The sequence below is a fragment of the Corvus moneduloides genome, chromosome 8 (assembly GCF_009650955.1).
Source record: "Corvus moneduloides isolate bCorMon1 chromosome 8, bCorMon1.pri, whole genome shotgun sequence".
Classification (NCBI taxonomy): domain Eukaryota; kingdom Metazoa; phylum Chordata; class Aves; order Passeriformes; family Corvidae; genus Corvus; species Corvus moneduloides.
Window position 1 is genome coordinate 6,918,304 of NC_045483.1, and position 21,803 is coordinate 6,940,106.

The window sequence follows — 21,803 nt, forward strand, 5'->3', positions numbered from 1 at the left end:
TCTGAGCTGCCAAACCTTTATCACAGCTTGCAAGCCTGCCTTTTGCAGCAGGTAAACCAGGGTCAGCGTTGTCTCTCCTGGCAGTGGTGCATGGCTATGGAAGAGCTGGAACCTGGGAAGAGAGGGATAACTGCAAAGCAGTGCTGGTGAGTTCCCCTAACCCCAAGCTCTGGGGTGTGAGCTGGTTTTGAGCATGTTGGAATCGCATCAGGACTGGGGAGATTAGGGAGCTGACCATTCACAGAGACTGGAAAACTCTCAGGTCATTCAAGGTGGAGCTGGATTTGGGACCTTACCATGTAGAAAGGGTTTGAGTTTAAAGCAGCTTAAAGGCAGACTTAGCTGTTGGTGAGGAGCTGCTGGGGCATTACAGACCCAGTGTGCAGGGAAGTGTGATCACTCTGCTTTAGTCCATCTTACCAAGCATTAGTGAGGTCACATCAAATGTAGATAAAGTAGTTTAGCCTATCTCCTGTCAAATAGAGGAGAAGTGAACACAACCCATGTGGCATTTTCAGGAGGTTATTGCGAGTTCTTGCGTGTTTCTTTCATCTCAAATTAAGCTCACAGTAAATAGGTGGTGTCTTCTGGTCTCCCTTCGCTGGTAAGGTGCAGGAAAATGAATATTGTCCACAGAGTGAGTGATGGGATGAAACTGGGGTTTTTTTTTGATACTCTTAACAGTAATGGTAAAATATTGAAATGAACTTAGAAAGCACTGATAGTATAGTGAAAATGTAATTCCTCTAGTCAAAATATCATGATGATAGGAGACTGTAAAAGCATAAATGGAAAAGGTCAAAGTTGTAATGAAAAAGCATGTCTTATTTTTAGAATTCTATCCAAAGTATTGGGAGATTTTTTTTTTTTTTTTTCCTTACGAAATCACTGTGCTCTAATTGGTGTCGGTGCAATGAATACCAGATCTTTGGGGGACCAGATATTATGAAAGGGTATCAGGAAACTTGGATTTGTATCAGAGATCAGCTATGGCTGTATTCATGGAGGAGAACTGTATTGCAGTCTTCAGCAAACCAGCTGGATGCCTACTGGCATTTTAAAACAAAGAACTCTAATTCCATTGATGGTCATAACAGTGGTGCCATTGGTTTCAGTAGAAACAGAAGGCTCTTACTTCTGATATGAAATATGGGATCTTTTTATTATGCATAAGAATATTTTAAGTGGAGGATTTTTTTTTGGTATTTGCTTCTCTCCATCTTTTTTTGTTGTTCTGTAATTATTTTGAAAGGCCATCTTTGTATTTACAGTAAAATGCTCTAGGTTGTCGTGTTTCGTTTGGAAGCTCTGACGTTTTGTGCTTAGTGCAAAGGCAAATCTCAGCAACTGGAAAAGCTGAATAAGGTTTTTTTCATCAGTGCAGCAGTTGCCAGCTAATAGCAATATGGTAAACCCTTCTTTTCCTGCTGTGCAAACATCATTACCAAGGTTTGCTTGTGTCAAAGTTATTTTGATGCTCAAAAAGTTATAAAATTTTTTGAATGAAAAATAATGGGTTTAATTCCATTCTTTTTTTGCCTGATGGCTACTCTGTACCCATGTCTGATTCAGAGCATCCTTTTTTTTCTTTTTCTTTTCCTAAATTTTGAATCCAGAGGTAGTGCCTGAATAGGAAATAAAGAATTTGGCTAAGGTTTTGGTATTACCAGCAACCTGACCGAGAGCAGAGCAGTGTATACGCACATAGCAGCAGTCACCTTTACCACATGCTGGATGGCTGGAAATTCTAGAAAAATGGCCATCAGATATGTGCAAGTGTTTGATTTGTGTTCAGTGTGTTCATGGTGAATTCGGTTAACATGGATTTATTGAAGCCACAAAGATCAGCTGCAATAGTGACATTTGTAGTAGGTCTAATGCATCCCAGCTACCCCTGTGCACCTGGTTCGTCAGCCTACAAAGAGCTGAGAGCTTGGATGATTTGGCATTTGGAACAGTGAATATGCATTATACAAATCAAAAGGAGTTATTGCAGCTTTCCTTTTGAGCCGGGGTGGTGTCCTGCAGCCATTCTCAGGTGAGTTTGGGAGAGCCTGGAAAAGGCTGTGCTGGGACCCATTGGGGTCTTTATTGTGAAAGCACTTATTGAAATACTGGAACTGTGATCTGAAATGGGGAATAGTATTGATCCTGTTGTTGATTCAGAAAATTGTGGGAAGAGTTTGTGTTGGGTTTGTGGCCACTCTGTCAGGATAGAGATAGAAATTAACTTGTGTTGATTGGGATATAATATATGCACTGGTGTTCAGGCATGTTCTTACAGAGAGGTGATATCGTGGTGATGCTGCTTTGCTTATTGTTTGGTTTGTGAAAAATTCTAGGAGATCCAGTCACATGGGAGTGAGGTCTGAGAAGGTTCAGAAAGTACAACTTCTCTGGCCAAGCCTTTGTTTTTGTAGGCATCACTCTAAAGCCGTGCAGAATGTGCCTGAAAAGGTTTCTGATGGCAGACTTGGGGCTTGAATCCTTATTTCTTTTTTTTTAAAAGTTGTTTCTTTTCCATACACTGAACTGGTGACATGAGGCACATTCAGAATTGTTCCCCTTTCCGTAGTGCGACAGCATTTCTGGGCTTTATGCTGCAGAGCCCCATACCCTGATTCCCAGGTTCCTGCTTTTACTTGTCCAGTTAAATTCTACCTGGAGACAAAGCCCACTTCAGGTTATCAATTGTTTATGGCACTTGGGTTGCAGGGGACATTCTGTTAGCCAGAATCCACTGCTCTGGCACCTGCTTCGCTGGGGAAATGAACAAGTTCCGTAATATGTGAAGCAGAAAATTTTGCTGATGCCTTGTGTAGCTGAATTATATATAGTTGAAATATTTAATAGAAAAGATTTTGTGGGGCTGCTGAATTTTTTTGTTGAGTACCACCTTAGTGACTTGTGCATGGGAGGTTCAGCAGTCACCCTTCTTTAAGGTGCTGGTTTGAAACGGATTATCTGGGACTGTAGTGGTCCGTGTCTGGCTTTTCTAGTAGTTCCCTAAAGCTCATTTATCCAGTCCTGAGTAGGAATATGTGGCAGGGGCTCTCAAATATTCAGAACATACTGATAGCCTTCCAGCTGCCATTAACTGATCTTTCTAATTAAATAATGAGCTTGGTCCTGTTCTCCAGATCTATCAGAAAATCAGATTCAGCTGAACACGCAATCAGTGAAATACTCACTCTGCATCAGCGAAGTTTTTATAAATGTTCTGGACTTTGCTTTTAGTCTGCATTCTGTGACACTTAAAGGTTAACTTCATTGCATTTTGTTCGATTCTACAACGTGGCTGATCATTTACTGAAAAACAGAAAAAGCTAAACGGATTAGGCATTGCCGGAAACCACAGAAAATAAACCCTTGCATCTGTTTAGATGAAAAGAAGGAATAATTTAAATTAAATCTGCTAAACCAGCAATTGGAGCTAATGTGATAATGGACATGATTTCATTATTAATACAATATCTTCTGATCTCATAATTTCACCAATTCTGTAATTGTTTGGGAATCTGCAAATCGGGGCCCTTTGAATTGTTAAAACAACCTTTCAAAGTCTGAAAATGGGAGCCTTCTGTGTTTTCCCTTCAGCTTCTGATCACCTTAAAAATGTACAAGGTGTTCAATTGCTTAGGTTAGGACTAAAGTCAGAAATTGTAACGTGTTCAAATTTAGTCTATACACATTTATTGAAATTACCCAAGCCATATTCCAGGTTAGTATGAATATCATAAGTAAATGTAATAAATTTTATTCAAGAAGTTTGTATCATATTTAGGAAAAGATTACTTTAAATACTGGTTTGTTTGAGGACTTATTTTAATTTGGATTCTAAATCAGATTCCTCCATTTAATTTGATGTATAAATTGGCAAGAGTTAAATGTTTATTTAATGCATACTGTTTAGCTGTGTTTGTGTCATAGCATGCAGTTTTACAGAGATAGAGATCCTTAGTAATCATGGAGATAAAGTTGGAACTTGAGCTATGTGGAACATTAGTTGATTATGGTTTTTTGTTACAGAAGCCACAATAAGTCATTCTAAGTCATTCTGCTTTTAAAAACTGTTCCAAATGCCCTGATCCTATCCAGGACAGTCCAGGCATCCTTTTTCATTTTCATGATTGCAAATCAGGTTCTTTGCAATCCTTTTCCCATTCTCTGGCTCAGAACAGATGCTTTTATTTCTGTCAGATCAACCAATCATGGTGCTTTAGAGATAAGGGATTTTTAAATATCCTGGAATATCTATGCATTTACTGCTCTTCAGAACACAGCTGTAAAAATTGTGACACATGCACATTTTTTTCACCAAGGAAACACTAACTCAACAAAATATGAAAGCTTCAATATGGGCAAATATATTTTAACACCTTGCAGTTCAAATGGGGTGGGCAGTACAAATATCCTAACTTCATTTGCTTTTGACAATCATTTCACTGCCTGTTGAGAAGTCTTGGCATTAGATCCAGGCAGGATGCACTGTAGAATTATTTTATTTAGCTGGGTATTTGCAGGAACAGCAGTGAATACAAGGCAGCACGGTCATGGGTTTGGAAGGGTCATTTTTATTAATTAATTTGGATCAATTCTTGGTAGGACACCACCCAAGTTAGTGGTTTCCTTGGGTGGATATGAATATTGCACTGGATATTAAATCACTGCTCTCTGAAATACAAAAACGTGTATCCTGTCACACAGGATTTTCTGAGTTGCACATAGAGATATAAATAACTTCTCAAGGCTGATAGCTGAAGATGGGTTGGAAAATGCATCTTAGAAACACAGAATAGTGTGTTTCTAAGTTTAAACTTAGAATAGTTTGGGGGATTGGAAAGGACCTTAAAGATCATCTCATTCCAACCCCCTGCCATGGGCAGGGACACCTTCCTCTAGACCAGGTTGCTCCAAGCCCCGTCCAGCCTGGCTGTGAGCACTTGCAGGGATGGGGCAGCCACAGTTTCTCTGGACAGCCTGTGCTGGTGCATCTCCACTGTGACAGTAAAGAATTTCTTCCTGATGTCTAATGGAAATCTACCCTTTTTCATTTTAAAGCCCTTACCCTTTGTTCTGTCATTACATGCCCTTGTAAAATGTCCCTCTCTGACTCTTTTGTAGGCCCTTTTTAGGTACTGGAAGGTGCTCTAAGGTCTCTCTGGAGCCTTCTCTCCCAGCCTGTTTCCATAGCAGAGGTGCTCCAGCCCTCTGATCATCTCTGTGGCCTCCTCTGGATCTGCTCCAGCACAACTCTGAAACATGAGTGCCGAAACAGGTAACCAAAAGAATTAGTGGCAAAGTGAAACACTGAAAACACACAGACAGTGATTTGATGTCTACATTTTTGTGCTTCAAGTCAGCATCCTAAGTGGTGGTAAAGTGCCAGTTTCCAAAGATGCTGAGTCAGTGTTGCAATGCCCTGGTCTGCTCAGGAAGTACTGGTTTGGGTCCAGCCAGGAATGATAGCAGGATGCAAGGAATATATTTTGTTAGTAATTCTCTGGTTTTCTTTCTGTGTCGAAATACTGTTCTTCAATTCTAAAATAAATAGCATGTTGCTGGTGCAAAAATTAAGAGGCAAAAATTGCACAAAGGGGGCTGATAACAGCATCTGTTCCAAAGATATCTTAATGAACCGAGCAGATTCTGTGCTTGTCGCATTTGGCCTGTGACTTTTTGTACTTCACTGCAAGAGGAGTGACTTAATATATTCCTGGAGAACTTGTGTAGAAAATGCAAATGCTGTGCTTCTGCAAATGCTTCTGAAAATCAGGCTGAGCATGCGTGTTATAACTTAAAGAAATAAATGATGTTACAAGAGCAATATTAAGATTTGGAGGAAGATTTTTTTTTTCTTGTGGGAGCATTATCTCCTACTTGCCCACTGCATGGTTTTTGAATCTTCCCTGGGAAACAACACATACTTGATTACCAAGAACAACAGGATTCTTCACTAAGTAATTCTAAGGTCTTGGAGAGCAGCTCTGGTGTCATCTTGGAGTAATGCTGTGAATTGTCAGTCATGTCTAGGAATTACATGCTATGAATAAATGTGTGATGCATCCAAGTAGGTGATAAAAATACATTGAAATGTGTTATTTAGTATTTATTATTATTATTAATCTTCAGAGGCCTATTAGATCATTCTGCTTTACATCTACTTATAGCTTCTATGCTGTAGAAGAGAATTCAGTAAGCTCAGGGCTTAAATTTGGGAGCAGAGGAGTTTGAGCATGGGCAGGGTGTGTGGTACCTTTTGTACATTCCATTGTGATAAACTATTGCATTCTTCATAAGAGTACATGTTATATATGAATCCATCTAAGCCATCAGTGCTTAACTGTTTTAATAAGCCATTTCCTTTTCTATCATCAGCAGTGTAAATAACAGAATGAAAAATAAAAGTAGTGCATTACAGTATTTGTCACTCCTTTGGTCTGTTCCTTTAAATGAAGTTTTAGTATTGTATGCTGGGTAGAAATATTTCTTTGATGACTTGTTAATAATGCTTTCCTTTTTCCCAGCTGGATTCTGTCCTGCAGTAGTATTAACAGCTGCAAGATGTTTCAGTGCAGAGTGTAGTGAAGGATAAAAACAGAGACAGTATTGGGAAAGTTTCAGAATAAAGGCTCAGAATGGACAAATTGCAACTTATTCTTCCTACTTTGTCCCATTGCTCTCAACTCCTCTTTTTCTTGAAAATGAGTCTTGTCTTTTTGGATCTCACAGCTTGTGTTTAGTTTCTACATTCATACATTTAAATCTTAGGCAGTGTGTGGTGCTCAAGCTGCTTGTACCAACTATGATTTTTTAATATATTTAGGAAGACTTTTAAGATGCACATGACAATGTTATAAAATAATGGTAGTTTGTCATGAAGGTCAGACAAACATTTGAAACCGAAACTGCAGTTGTGTCTTAGGATGTTTTAAGGGCAAAACATGTATTTTAGATGGCAGCTGTGGAATTTGCTTTCTGTTTTAGCAGATTTTTTACAACTGGAAAACAGTTTAGCAGTATGCAAAGTAACTGTTGTATCTACTCATTCTGCTTACTGACACTGATGAGTATTTGTTTCTTTTTAGATGCAGTTTCCACATCTGCTTACTCATCACCAGCCAAAAGTTTGGGAGACCCTGGAATAACTCCACTGTCTCCATCACACATTGTGGTAAGAAGTGCACTCTTAACATATTCTGTATGCTGACATTACATTCTTGTGCCTGTTTAGTGGGACATAATTTATTTGGAAAGTTGTCATTTCCTCCATACTGATTACCTTTATGCTATCCATAGTATGAAGTGAGATTTTGGTCACACTGGGGTTGTTGACAGAGCTCTCATTCCTTTTCATTGGGCTCCTAGTTTTGCTGTTTTTCATTGGCTATACTCATAGACTTGCTCCTGCATATTTTTATATCAAACACAGGGACTTGATCCTCAGGGTACCCAAAATCTGTACTTGTCTTTATCACTGATTTGTTTAGGCAGCCCCTGATAAGTCGTCTTCCTTTCAGAGAAAAAGAAGGATATATATGGTACTCAAAAGTAAAACGCAAACTCCTGGAGAAAAAAATCTGCTCTGAGAGAGAGGTAGAAGCTCAAAATAGAACTAACTGGTTTTATTTCTTAAGGAAAATAGCCACTTCTGTGAGCTTTAAGAAGCAAGACAATGTCCCGTAGGTAGTGTGTTTTAGTCTCTTGTACATCATGCTGATTTTGTTGATAAACTCCTGTTAAAACTTAACTCCCACCCGTTTTTAAGATCACCAGTATGATATACGTACTGTAACACAGTACATGCACAGTGTATTTCATGCTATTGCAAAGCATCGTGTTCAGAACACATTTTTATCCTTGTCAGCCTTCTGCCTTAGCTTTCTGATTCAAGTTCAGAGTTGTGCAGAAACCCATGTTCAGGGTTTCCAGTGCTGTCTCTCATGGTTTTTGCCTTTTATTCCCTTCTTTCTCATATTCTCTTGAAATTCCCTTTTTACTTCTGTCATATCGATGAATCATGTCCTATTTCAATTAGATTTGCTGGTTAAACTCTTTGAGGAAGACATTGTCCTAGTTGATAAAGCTTTATTAGGAGAATCCAAACAAATCTTTCATATTTAAGACCAAAACTTACTGCTCTTGTTTTTCCATTTCAAGTAGCAGGTGTATGGAGTGATCATGGAAAATGTAGGGATACAACAGAAATGTGCAGGAAGTGGGAGATATGGAATTAACAGAGATGTGTGTGGAATATGGTGGAACACTGCTCATAGAGTGAGACATTTGGCAGCTCCTCTGTGGAAGATAACAACAGTTGCTTCAAAGTGTTTCTGAGAGTACAGGCTGAGCAGCCCTGGTGGATTTAGGGCAACAAGGCTGCTGAAGGGTCTGGAGCGTATTGCCCTTGACTGTGCTTTTCAGGGATTGCAGGAATACAGGTAAAAGGCAGGGAGAAGGATTCAAATTCATCATAAGCAGCCAAAAAGCTTCCCACATTCTAGGAGAGGCAGGAGGAAAGAATGCATGTAGTGCTGGCTAAATAGGTGTTACATAAATTCTTCTTTATATCATGGGATACAAAGCTTATTGCTGTATTTTGGGTGGATGGGTTTGTCTCCGTTATTTTTGAATGGCAATAGTATTTCATGTTCAAGGTTATGACATAGTTAAGTTGTAAAATCAGCAAGTAAGTCCCAAATATACCACATTAATAGGCATAAACATATTCTTCAGTTGATCAGTTTAGGAAGAAAAAAAAATAAAAAAACCCCCCATCCCTAAACCCATAAGTTTTAATAATACAGGATAAGAAGTACTCCAAAAATTAGTATGAAGGAAGCTTTGATTAGAAAATTATGTATAAAAAGCTCTAGCATATATGTTGAGTCATGTATTGAATTTCCAATTCCATTGGAATGTGCAGCTTTCTGGTATCAACTTTGGTCACAAAGGCAAGTTTAAGTCAGTCCTGATTTTCACTGCAGAGATGTGCAGGTCTTGCAGAGCAAAACTTCTGACAGGTTACAATGATTCTGATCAGTGACCCTGTCTATTTTGCTTGTGCTGTTTAACAGAAGGACTCTGATGCAGACGATGCTGTAGAACAGTTATTTCTTGTTGTTGTGGCTATTGATTTTGGCACAACATCCAGTGGCTACGCCTACAGCTTCACCAAGGAGCCAGAATGTATTCATGTAATGAGGTAAGGTCTGCAATGCAGCATTTAGTTTGTGACTGTGATAACATGGGTTGCCTGCAGTAGCCATCAATATTTTCTACAGGAGCCTGAAGTGTCTGGTTTTGTCTGGCAATACCACAGTGTGCAGATTTCTCGTGGTTGTGACTTTTTGTTGCATCTTACTGTATTCTGATTTGCTTTAGTAGTCAATGGGAGCACATCCCCTCTCATTTTGCTGAGTTTACAAAATGACAGAGTAAAAGGAGGGTTCAGTGAATATCGAGAATTGTTCAGGGAGCAGATTTAATAATTAAGTCAGGATGCCCTTATCTCAGAGACTGATTTTCTAAGGGTCATGGCATCCAGGAGCTGCCCATCCTGTGGAATCACACCCTGTATGGTTGGGTGTACAACACCTGGGTACTTCCACTGGGAGTTCCTTTGGCTGATTCAAGCTTTGTGGCATTAAATTTGAATCAAATCTATGATATTGATCCATTGATACTGCGAAATAAACAATCAAAAGTCATGAATGTGAAAATGAAATTTTGATGTGAAATCTGTCTGTGTTATATGTATGTAAAGGACAGGATTTAGATGCTGTGATGTAGGGGGTTTATTTTTAAATTTCTAGATTAAATCAGCACAATACAAGTCTATGCAATCGCAAATGCAAAAACTGTTATGGCAGCTACCTGAAAGGTTTGCCCTACAAACCATTGTTATAATATGTTATAGTCTTTTTTAAAAAGTTATTTATAACTTAAAACATACACAGTTCTTATTAAAGTATATTTAAAATTACTATGTTGTAACAAGAGCAAGATATAGATAATTTTAGATATAAACTATGTACATATGAAAAGCTCAGCCATAGAGGTTCAAGGCTGCTGTTACAGAAGTAGGTACTGTGCTGTAATGCTGAGAACAAAAGGTCAAAAAGCCTAATTTGCTGCAGTCCAGTGTGACATCATACTGCATTTTTTCTAAGCAAAGGTGGTAGCTGAATGCAGCTCCCTAAATCTCAGCAGACACTATTGATTGTGCAGTCGGTCTGCATAGCTGGTTTGTGCATGGCTGCAAAGTATTTCAAAGATGTACTGCAGCTGAGGGATTTGAAATACTGTCTAAAGGAGAGTGAATTAGGAATGGTGTTATGCCATCCAGTTGCAAAGATATCTATCATTTGCAGGATGGACAAGTAATGCTTTCGAGGTCTTTTCTGCATTTCAGCCATCTCTTGTTCTCTCAGCAGTACAGGAAGGTGCCCGAGGTTGGAAGTCAAAGGACAGGCTCTATGTTGCTGTCTCAGACAGCTCTCAGGGTGGGCAAGTTGGAACCCACTTTTATCAATTCCTATTCTCTTCTGGCAGCAAGTAATTAATTAAAGTTCTTAAAGAAGTTGGATGTAATGAGAGAAAACATCTCTGAAGCTGTATCTGAGCAAGCCTAAATTGTATTTAGAACAACTCTGTGTTGTTCTTTAAACTCTGTGGAGATTTTACTGTGTGAAATCACTGCTGTTTCTAGGGAAGTCCTTGAAGTGCCTTGGACTCAAGTTTTACCTTAGGACCTGGTTTTGCTCTTGGATTCACGTTATAGATTAGATTCTCCTTCCCTGGAGAAATCCCTTCTCCTTACCAGGCTTCCTGCTGTCAGTCACTGGGACATTGAAATCCAGGTGCTTGCAGTATATTCCAAATCTTAATTGAAATTTTGCTGCTTGTGGTTGAAAACACAACGTTTTCTTCCTTGTGCAGTAATGGCAGCATGACTGTGATTTCAGACCTGTGTAGCTATTATATGAGATCCTGATGTTGAAAGAAATTAAATAAATTACTTCATGTGTTTCCAACAAGAAGGGGGGAACATTTTTATTTTTTGGGTGAGGGGGAGATACATTCATATTTCCAACAGGTATTTCTAACAATGGAATATATCTTAATACCAAGAATTATTTTAATTTTTTTTAAAAGAGGTATTTCTGTCCAGGAGGGATTTTGGCAAGATATAACTGAAATTGACTTACCAAATAATACATGTAATATCTTTAAATATATTTATATATACATACTCATGAAATAAAGAAATTCAATTAAAAGAAGGGTATATTTATTAAGATAAGTCTTCAGTAGTTCAGAAGGTATTAAGGGGCTCAAACTCTGTGTATAATGAGGCTTACATGTAGGATAACTTACAAATATTTCAGCAGAGTAAATGTAGCTTCCCAGCGGCAATCGAGAATGTTTACTTTAAAATAAAGCATACCAGTGATGCATGGTCCTCTCTACTTCCTAACATTTTTTCCACCTTCCCTCCTTAGTGTTGATCCTTTCCAGATACTTAGATTTCTGCCTGCCTTTAACAAAGCTGCTTTTCTCTAAAAGGGTAAGATGGGTTTGTTTAGAAGGTTCTGCTTTGGAAAAGTGAACACATGGGGCTTTAGCACCAGGTTTGAGTGTAGTGCCAGCAGTGCCGTGGTTCTTGTTGTGTAATTAGTAGGCAAACAAAGTCATGTTTTTGACTGTGTGTGTTTCTTTGCTGTGATGTCCAGTGCTAAAAAAAATGAGTTTATAAGCATTGACTTAACAAAGTTCTTTAAGCATCTATTTATCTTTTAATGTATGAGTAGCCTCACTCATCTCAGCATGTTTGGAGTTGGGTGTGGGTTTGTAAATGTTCAATGAATGACTTCACTTCGATTGCAAAACCTTGGTTACTGTTTTATCAGTTTTAGGTAGTACTGACAACGCTTGATAGGTGCCCCCAGCTTCTGTTAAAGGTAGCTGTGGTTCAGACTCTTTTCTGCAGAGTGAACGTGTTACGAGTGCTGTTTGCACCATAACTTGAGACTGGAGTAAAGGCATCTGAACAGCCTGGCCATGAGCTCAGCACTTCAGTGAGCAGGGCAGTGCCAGAGCCATAAGGCATATTTGCTGCTGTAGAACAAGTGAATGTGTCTCATTTGGAAGAAATATATGAGATATTACACAGTTTTGAAAAACTTCTCTTGATTTATATGCACTTCCATGAAGTTACAGATGTTTTGGCTACTGGCTAAATAGCATCCAACTGAATGGGAGTATTTCACAAATGGAGAAGAATAAATGAAAAAATGCATGTGGCTATGAAACAAATTGCAGTCTGTCTTTGGAAGGAGGGAGAATGTTGTCTCTTTTCAGTGCAACTTCAACCTTCAGGTTTTTTCCTTTTCCCTCTCTTCCCTGTCTGATTGTAATTATTGGGAGACACACACTTGCCTTTTTTCTGCATACACACTGCTGGTGGCACTCAGCTGCATTTTGATGACCCCAGTGTTTCATTTCCTTGAATGTGGAGCTGCAGCTCTGGATCAAATTCTCATCACTCTGCACAAGTCACTCTTTGGTCTGTCTTAGCCAGATTGAAGTGCGAGTAAGGGCGTTTCTTTAACCTTTATATAACCTCATGCTCCTTTTCTGACTCTCTTGTCTCTATTTTCACTTCTAGTATACAGTTAGATGCTCTGTGGCTATAAACAGGTCTATGTTGTTTATATCTCTGTTGAGATACTCCACTTTATATCAACCTAGGAACTCATATGTTTTCATTTGAAAGAAGTCTACTTTGGTTCTGTTTGAATAGTTTTTTAACTGTGGTTCTGCTCTGCAAAAATATCCCCTACATGCATTTAGCGCAATTCTGGCTTGTATAGGTTTATGCTTTTGGTAGGCATTTCCTTTTTATTTTTATTTTTCCTAACAGCATTATTACCATTATTTTGCCTGTATTGGTACCATGAAAGAAATCTGCAAACGAAGGTGATGCAGTCCTAGCCCTACTGACTAAAATCCTCTCCTAACTGGAGCGAGGCCAGGCTCCACCTGGGAAGCGTGTTGCAGCCAGGAGTTACCATTCCCCTGCTTTTGCATCTGCTTCTCTCTAGAAAAACATCACACGGGAATATTTTTATATCTCTGATTGCAAATGCTAAAGTCATGCTTCCCCTTCTCTTTCCGTACTGTCCTTTCTGTGACTGAACAGTAATGCAAGACGAGGGCTTTAGAACATGCTGAGCAATTACCGTGTCCAGTTTCCATCAGAAACTCATCAGGAAGCGAACATCCAATTCTCCAGGTGGCTTTGAAAATTTCATCCTGTAGCACTGAACATAAATTTGTCTTCATTTAAACTGCACCTTAAGCGTGCTTATTCCGGAAAGAGAAAATGTGCCTGGCCGTAATGAGAAACAAAGAAGCATTGTTATTAGCCACAGCCTATTTATGGCATTTCCCACCAGTGACTCAGAATGAATCATTAATGATTCCAAGCAAAAACGATATCAGTCTGTCTCCTCTCTGCTTGGAGCGGGTGTGTGGGATTTAACAATCTGGTGCAATAGCAGTGTTTTCTGTTCATGAGCTGTGAGATCCCAGCTTCTTCACATTGGAACCATATGTTTGCTGTAACACCTACTCAAAGGTTTTGGAGTTGACCAAGTGCATTTCTAGCAGCAGGTTAGAAGAAATGACCTGGAGCAGAGCCCTTGCCAGCTGATTATAGCTCAGGGGCTGAGCAGCGGAACTAGGCAGGTTTAGGGAAGTTTTTTCAAGTGGATGAATGTGGAAATCATTCCACTCCTCATCATGCTGTTTCTGCTTTCAGGGCAATGGAATTCTCTTCTGCAGTGAAGGAAGTTCAGACATGTTATTCTCTGCTGCTTGTGCAAAAAAAGAGATTTTGCTCTGTCTGATCCAGTTGACTGCTCTGAGGGGCTCCCAGCCCTTCAGAAGATCCCATTCCTTGTTGTTTTGCCAAGTACAAACGCCTTAGATTGCAGTTTTCCATGTCACTTTTCTGCCTTGGTCTGGAGGTCAATTAATTTTCAGTGGATTCAACTGTTTCTGAGAGTAAAATGGAAATTATTTTTTCTACATGCTCTTCCTATGTCCATAAACAGCTACCACAGAGCAAGGCAGCCTTTTTATGCTTCAGAATGAGGGCTTTGGCAGGAGTATATTCTGAAAGTGTGTTTTGCTATCTTTAGAAAAAGCAATCGACATGTAGTTTAATAATGAATGCAGTTGCCTGTGTGATCTTAACTTGGCTCCTGTTTGAGCTATGTTATGATTATGTCTGAGAGCATAAACAGATTTTCCACTGATGCCTTTTTAAGAAAATATTTTCTGGTAAATGTTTGTTTCTCATACAGAAAGTACTTGTATATGGTGGGGGGAGGAACAGTAAAGTCAGTTTCTTCCATTCTGCATTTTTTTTTGTGATGGAGAAATGAGGAGACAGGAATGCTCCCAGCTGTTTCTACAACCTTCTACTGTCTGACCTTTTTGTCCTGCCATGCCCCCCTTCTGTTCCTACTGCTGGGTGTTCCCATATTCAATGTTCTTATTTATTTCCTTATTTATTTCCTTATCCGTTCTGTGAAAGCAGCGTTGGGTTACTTTTGCCTTAATACTTTCATGAGTAACCCCCCAAAGATACCTTCACAATCTTGATGAGATAGGATAGTTTTGTTCACTAGTAGTGACAAATATTTTGGTGCCTTTGATATCCTTTGAGGTCAGGGAAGTCTGCTTCATTTTTGACAGATAAAACTTGTGTAGAGCATTTTGGGCATTTGAAACACAAAATCCATCAACTTGAGTAGAAAGTGCAATGCAGAGAGCTCAACATCTGCAGGCATGTATGCCTTCAGAGTTTCAGGTTCTAGGAAATGAGGCACATGATCAGATGTGGGTTGAACTGGCTTGTCTTGTTTCAGAGTATTCTGGGACAGAAATGGGGATTTAATCAACTTTCCCGTGGTGATGTGCAGATGACTTAAGCAGGTCCCTAATTCAGAATGGGAAAAATATCTCTTGCCAAGTAACCATTCATGAAGCCTGAATCACAATTGGAAAGGCCGTATTTAGGGTTTTATTAGTAGTTTTCTTGGATAATTACTTGATTTGGTTTTTTTTCTCTACAATATTTATTACGTGTGTTGGCTTAGGTAGAAATTTTAAGTACAAAACTGTTTCCTTAATTGTGTATGGCTTACTTCAGGGAATCTGTGTTCTTATCTGAGTGGGATATATCCTTAAGAATTACAAACTAACTGCAAAAATGTACTGAATTACCTGAAATGAAAATTGCAGTCTTTTTTTCTTAGATGGGAATAAAACCCCTTGATTTTGGTATTATATGGTTTGAAATTACTATCTTTGGAGGGGAAAGCAATCTGTACAATTTGCCAGCACACTTGTTTTTTCTCATGATACACTTGGTTTTTTTCTGCTGCTCTAAAACTGAGCATCACTAACTGGAGCTGTTTCACTCTTTGGCCAGACGATGGGAAGGTGGAGATCCAGGTGTTTCCAATCAGAAGACACCAACCACTATCCTCCTAACACCAGAGAGAAAGTTCCATAGCTTTGGCTATGCAGCAAGAGACTACTACCATGACTTGGATCCCTCTGAATCAAAGCACTGGTTGTATTTTGAAAAGTTCAAGATGAAGCTACATACCAGTGGTGTAAGTAATATCCAAACTGTGTTTGCTGCTCAGGTTGTTTTCCTCTGAACAGTACTAGATTTTTGCCTGAAAATTGTCAACTAGAAGTGAAGCATTTCTAAGTTTAGAGAGTAAATGGAATAAGTTGAACTCTTCAGTTAGCATTATGATTCATATTGTTTCTCACTGCATTTGGCAACTGTATCTTGCCAGCCTTCCTTGTAGATCTGAAAAGTTCAGTATCTGCTTTGCTTAGATCTTCATGTCCTGTCTGGCGAGTCTGCATGAGGTTGGTTTGGTCAACAAATCTGGTAGCAGAAATGGGATGTAAGAGCTATACTGAGCTCTAGAGCAGCAGAGCAAATTCACCCAGAATTTCGTTGCCAGAACTGCAAGTGCCAATCAGGCTGTTAATTTGACATTATTCCTACTGATTGTATTTTTGTCTTTAGTCCATTCTAGAATTTTGGGAATAGGCCAGTACTTTCTGTTTTGAGGTGTTTTCTGGTTTCATGTGTTGGTGGGAAAACAAAATTCTATTCTTTTAACTCTTAACTTGGATTAAATATCTTGCATCGGCAGCTTCGTTGCAATTATTTACAGATACATGTACTGCAATTATTTAGTCCATATTTCTCTCTCTGCCTGCAGTTATCTGTAGGCATGGAAAGTGTTTAAAAACAAAGTCTAAAATAAGCAGCAAAATGTCATGCTCCAGGAAATTCAAGTGATGAGTTAAATCCTCTTCAGAATAGTTTTGTCAGTTTTTCCTAACCGGGTGAATAATGAAGAGTTCCCTGTCCTCAAGCAGTGGGAATTAATTTGATGTTTGCCTTTTTCTTTCAATAACTTCTAGTTATTTTCTTTCATGTAGAATCTTACCATGGAGACAGACCTGACAGCTGCAAATGGCAAAAAAGTCAAAGCACTTGAGATATTTGCTTATGCTCTGCAGTTCTTTAAGGAACAGGCATTAAAGGTGGGGTAATGCTTCCTTATCAAGATTTGCTGTATTTATAACTAGTATAAATATGAGCTTAATATTTTCAACCTTGCCAAGCTTTGACCTAAGTAGTATTTGATGTAAACAAAGCAAGGCAGGTGTAGAAACTCCAGGCAGGCTGTGGACTCTGGAGAGCTCACAATACCCTGAAGTAATTTCCCCTTGCACAGGTCAAGCTTGATCACTGATAGCATCACTGTGATGCAGAGTTCTGAATAGCTTTTTACTGGCTTAGATATTTTCTGCCGTATTTTTAATGGAAAAAAAGGTTGATTTGACAAGAAAATTAAAAAGCTTATAATTTTCCATTTCTGATTTGAAATGTTGCAGTGCTCATTTCTTGCAGTGTTCTTGGATCACAAGACTGTTTTTCTTATTCTCCAATGGAATACATGTCCCCAGTAAACAGGTTTTGAGATTTTTAAATCCTGTGTAAACAGTCAATTGTGAGTTAAGTAAACATTGGCTTCCAACATGCCACTATAATGTCAGTGTAAGCAGAGCAATTCCTGGGTCAAATCAGAGTATTCATCCAAGCAAGTGTTGTTTAAAATAGCCTTATGGTTAAAAGCTAACCTGCTTTTTTGAATAGGTTTAATTTACTTTCTCTGAGATGCCAGTCTGTTCCTTATGGCTGCAGAGAAACAATCCTGCCACTACAACTCAAATTCCTTGTCTTGTCAAAGACATCTTGAACTATATTTTTTTGGGCTTGATTGTAAAGTCACAGACTTGGACCTGTGCATGGTCTGGGGATAGTCTTAGCAAATATGAATGTTGGATAAAATCCCATATATTTGCTGTGCTGCCTGTTCGGGGCTACATCCTTTTCCTGATGTTAATAACTAAATCCCTGGCATTTGTGGGTGAATCCTGGAACTAATTAGCCAAGCCATGTGAGTGGGCTGTTACTTTGGACTGTAATGTGTCTGTGGTGCCCTGTGCAGTATAATGGTACTACTTTTCCAGCATGGATTTTTGAAGTGCAGCATAGCTAAACAAACACAACACCTTGGCTCAGCACATGCAGAAACATTTTTTTATATTCTAAAGGCCTGTTGTCCACCTTTCTGAACCTTTCTCTGTTTGGATGGAGATTTAGATAGGACATATGGTAATGACATTTTACTTGGAACCTTGCCCAAAACATGTCAGTATATCACCTAATTTGCAAATGCAGTACAGACTTCCCTCTTTTTTAAGGGGGAAAAAAAGGACAATAAAAGTACTAAACTAGTCTTGAATGTTTGCTTAAAGCAAAATTTTGAAGGACCAATCAGTCATTTTTTTAAAGGGGTTAACTATAACTTCCCCTTGTTAACTGCATTATAAAAAATTGATTTAAAGGTAAGTGGTGTATAAAGAAGTCATTGAAAAATCCAGATTGTAAAACATAAATGTTCATCAGTGATACCCCAAATATTTTTCTCTCTATTAATCAAAATGTAAGTGTGAATTCTTCAGGCTACAGCAAATCCCATACCATGGCTAAGAATGTACATAAATGTGCGGTAATATTCTGTAAATTGCTGCTTTTGCAAAAGCCAAATTTTCTGTATGTTGAGCAGTAAACTTTTCTGTAGGCCTCCTTGAGAAAGCTTCAACCTTAATCCCACCTTTTGGCATAGTAAAGCATTCTTGGCAGGTTGGAAGTAATTCTGATTTGTAGCATGGATGTAACAGAAGAAAAATTGAAAAGAGGATTACTGTTACCAGAGCCAACAGAAAATAATGTTCTCCTGTAAAGTAGAGACCCATCATTTTGCATTCACCTCTATTTTCCTTTTTTTTTTTTTTTTTCAGGAACTCAGTGACCAAGGAGGCTCGGACTTTGAAAACACTGAAGTAAGATGGGTCATTACAGTGCCTGCTATTTGGAAGCAGCCTGCAAAGCAGTTTATGAGACAAGCTGCCTACAAGGTAATACTACAGGCTGAATGTACAAATGCCCCTTTAAAGCCCTAGTTTATAGGCTAAATGATAAGCTGTATTTGGGGCAATTTACTCTAGTATAAACTGTATAAATACAGTCTAGAAACATTGAAAGAGGAGTTAAATCTACCAAGCAGTAGGTGTAGGTTATATGTATTCACCTCTTAAGTGCCTTTTTCTTACTATTTGCTTTCATATATTGGTGTCCCTCACTGACTGATTGTCATCTTGGACAATGTATTCCTGCTGAACTCAGTGCACATGGAACAGATGCAGTTTTGAGACCCTAGGGAAAGCTGAGTTTAAAATACTGGACACAGATTTGTTTTGTTACTTTCTTTAGGTCATCACAGACTTTTAAAGTTTTTTTAAAAAAAGGAAAAAGGAGGGAAAGAAAAGAGCCTCCTTGGTGGGACTTTTCTTCCAGTTCCCGTTTTCCCACAGTAGGAATGAAAGGACTGTGAACCGGATAGTCTGGATATAAAATTAAATTCAAACGTTATTTTCGCCAGTAAGAGGTTTATCTGCGTTTAACTCTTTCCCTCCAACCGCCCCTCAAATATGTGCACTTCCCATATGCATGTCCTTTATTTCAAATTCAGTTTGTGTCTCTAATACATGAGATGTACACATTCTTTTTTTCATCAGGATATTCACTTTTAGTTTGTTTGGTTGGTTTTTTTTAATTTTCGCTCATAGACTTGCGTAAGCCATTGGCAGCAGCCATGCAATGCACAGTTTGTAAAGTATCTTCTAGTTCATGAGTAATTTGCAGAGCGCTCCTGGGAAGCACCCAGATTTTTCTAACTCTGTTTCTAACTATCTCTAATGTTGAGCAACATTTTTCTTAACAGTCTGTATTGTGGGATTGCTAATGCTAGTGCCAGAAGCAAAACACTCTTAAAGTTCTGATGGAAGGACACGGTTGTAGGTAAATCTGAAACACTAGAGACCCATTCATTATCTCTGTATATTGTTGTCTGCCTGCTGTCTGTGTGCATGTGTGCTCGTGAAGTGGGAGCTGTGGAAGGAGCAGGGCAGGGATCAGGTAGATCTCTTGGCATTTCTCATTTGTGGCACAATGGAATGTTGTTAATTAGTGTCTGTGTCTGTGGTTGTGTCTGTGATTGTGTACTTCTATGGGCAAGCTTGATAAACAGCAAGGACTGACAAGGCTTTTAACTCGGGGTGTGTGATCCACTGCAGGAAAACATGAGTTTAGGGAAATAATTCATGTTAACTTGACACATGGCTGATTTTTTTCAAAGCAGTGGGAATGAAGAAACAGGTGCAGAAAACAGAATTCTGAATTTCCATTCAGTCTTTCAGATTCCTGTTACTGGATCCAAATGTTCCTCATGGATGGATCAGAGCTTGCAGCTCTTGTTGCTAGCTATTGGAATATGGAAGCATCTTGAAAATGAGGGGCATCATGTAGAGAAAAGTGTGAAAAGGCAGTGGTAGAAACCTTGCAACAGGAGACACACTGAAGTACAGCCACCAGTCTGAGCTGGGAGTTAACTTGCAGAAAATATTATTGAGCTGTGGAATTCTGCTGAGCAGTCGGTATCAAGTGAGGTAGCTCCAAGAGAACTAAAGTACTAAAGCAGCTTCAGTCACTGGTTCACAGTGTAAAGCCCAGCCTTTTTGGAATGGTTAAGGAGTTGTCTAGGCAAAGCTAATGGAATTAATAAAGTAGAGTACGAAGTGTTGGAAATCTGCTTCTGTGTTCAACATCCATCAGCTTTTGACTAGCCTGCGATCTCAGTGCAGCTCTGACACCCTTCATCTCTGCTTTGCCTTAAACAAAACATTGCTAACCTGGAACTCTTCATCTGCCCAAGGGCTCCTGCATTGTCCCCTTCCAGCTGCTCTGCTGCTTTCTCATTGAATGAGTAATCTGGGTGTTCCCTTCAGCTCACAGTTCTTCCTCTCTCTTTCCATCCAGCCTGTCAAAATCCTGCTAATTCTGTCTGCATGACAGCTTTTCTTGTCTTTGTACACTGCTGAGCTTTCATCTAAGCTGTCAGGGATTCTGCATCTTGGTTACTGCAACATCATTTCCTTGGCTTCAGCAGCTGTAGTCTGGCCTGGTTTGTATCTCTTTGGAATATTGCCCCTAAAGAGTTTCGTAGCCTCACATTTGACAGGAAATCAGCCCACATTTGACTCCATCTGTGTCATCTCAGACATAAGCTGCATGTCCTGGACATGAACATCTGTATTGCTCACTCATTTTCCTCTTCTGAAACCCTTTTTAAAATTCTGGGTTTTTTCATGCCTACAAAAACTTGACTGTGATTAACCTACTTTTATGGGAGATCTACTCCTCATTGCTTCTTGCTGTTACTCTGCCTGCCCTATCTGTATTCATCTATTGTGCTTTTTGTATCCTTAACAATTTTTATAGCTGAGTTATTACCTCTTTGAAGCAGGTATTTGTTTATTCTCATTTATCTTGCTCTCTGGGGCCTTCCAACAGACTAAGTCTGGCAGGTTGTAGAGAGTTGCATGTCTTTACAGATTATTTTGCTGAATCAAAATTACTTTATTCCTGAATAACAGTTCACAGGTGCTTTTTGCCGTCCCTCATGCTTAATTCCTGTGTGTCCAGAGATGGTTCTACAGCTCTGTGACACTTGTTGAGATGTGGTCAGAGCTGGAGAGAGCTCTGTGGCAAGAGCAGAGTGTCAGCTCTGTAGGACTCACTTAGTTTTAAGTTTTCTTTCCCAAAACATGTCTGCTGGGATTAGTGTGCATTGCATCAGTCTTCACTACATCCTTAGTAATGACTTTTAGGATTTATAGTCATATTTGCGATTCTCCCCACCAGTAAAAGATAAGGCATCATAAATAGCATCAACTTTTCTTGTTTCTGTGTCCCAGTTGTTCTGCTTTGCATTCTTTGGGCACAGTAAGTGCAGAGCAGAATCTGCAGGCTGGAATTCCTTGAACATGCTAATAGGAATAACGTTTTAAGGAAGATTTTGGAGTGTGACAGGAATATCTGAATGCAGAAGCTGTAAGATAAGAAAGTAAAACATGGCATAACAAATGCACTCAGGGCAGAGCGAAGGAAACGGAAGGCTGGTGCATTTTCATAAGCTTGCCTGAAATACTCTGTGGGCTTTCAAACATCAGTCAGTTGGTCTAGTCTGAGATACTGAAGGTTCTTTTCTTTTTAATATGAACTGTTG

The 21,803-nt window shown here is 39.1% G+C and overlaps 1 protein-coding gene across 2 annotated transcripts in view; it reads left to right on the top strand.

Annotated features, from left to right (window-relative positions):
• Positions 1–21,803, top strand: part of HSPA12A (heat shock protein family A (Hsp70) member 12A) — a 53,151-nt gene that overhangs the window by 6,806 nt on the left and 24,542 nt on the right. The window contains exons 1-6 of one of the 2 annotated variants that reach the window (XM_032116235.1): positions 5,163–5,278; positions 7,089–7,174; positions 9,078–9,205; positions 15,506–15,692; positions 16,546–16,650; positions 18,478–18,594. In XM_032116235.1, coding sequence (XP_031972126.1) covers positions 5,263–5,278; positions 7,089–7,174; positions 9,078–9,205; positions 15,506–15,692; positions 16,546–16,650; positions 18,478–18,594 — 639 coding nt within the window. In that variant the 5' untranslated portion in view covers positions 5,163–5,262. Of the gene's footprint in view, positions 1–5,162; positions 5,279–7,088; positions 7,175–9,077; positions 9,206–15,505; positions 15,693–16,545; positions 16,651–18,477; positions 18,595–21,803 lie in introns of those variants that run through there. The other variant, XM_032116234.1, reaches the window with a different exon arrangement.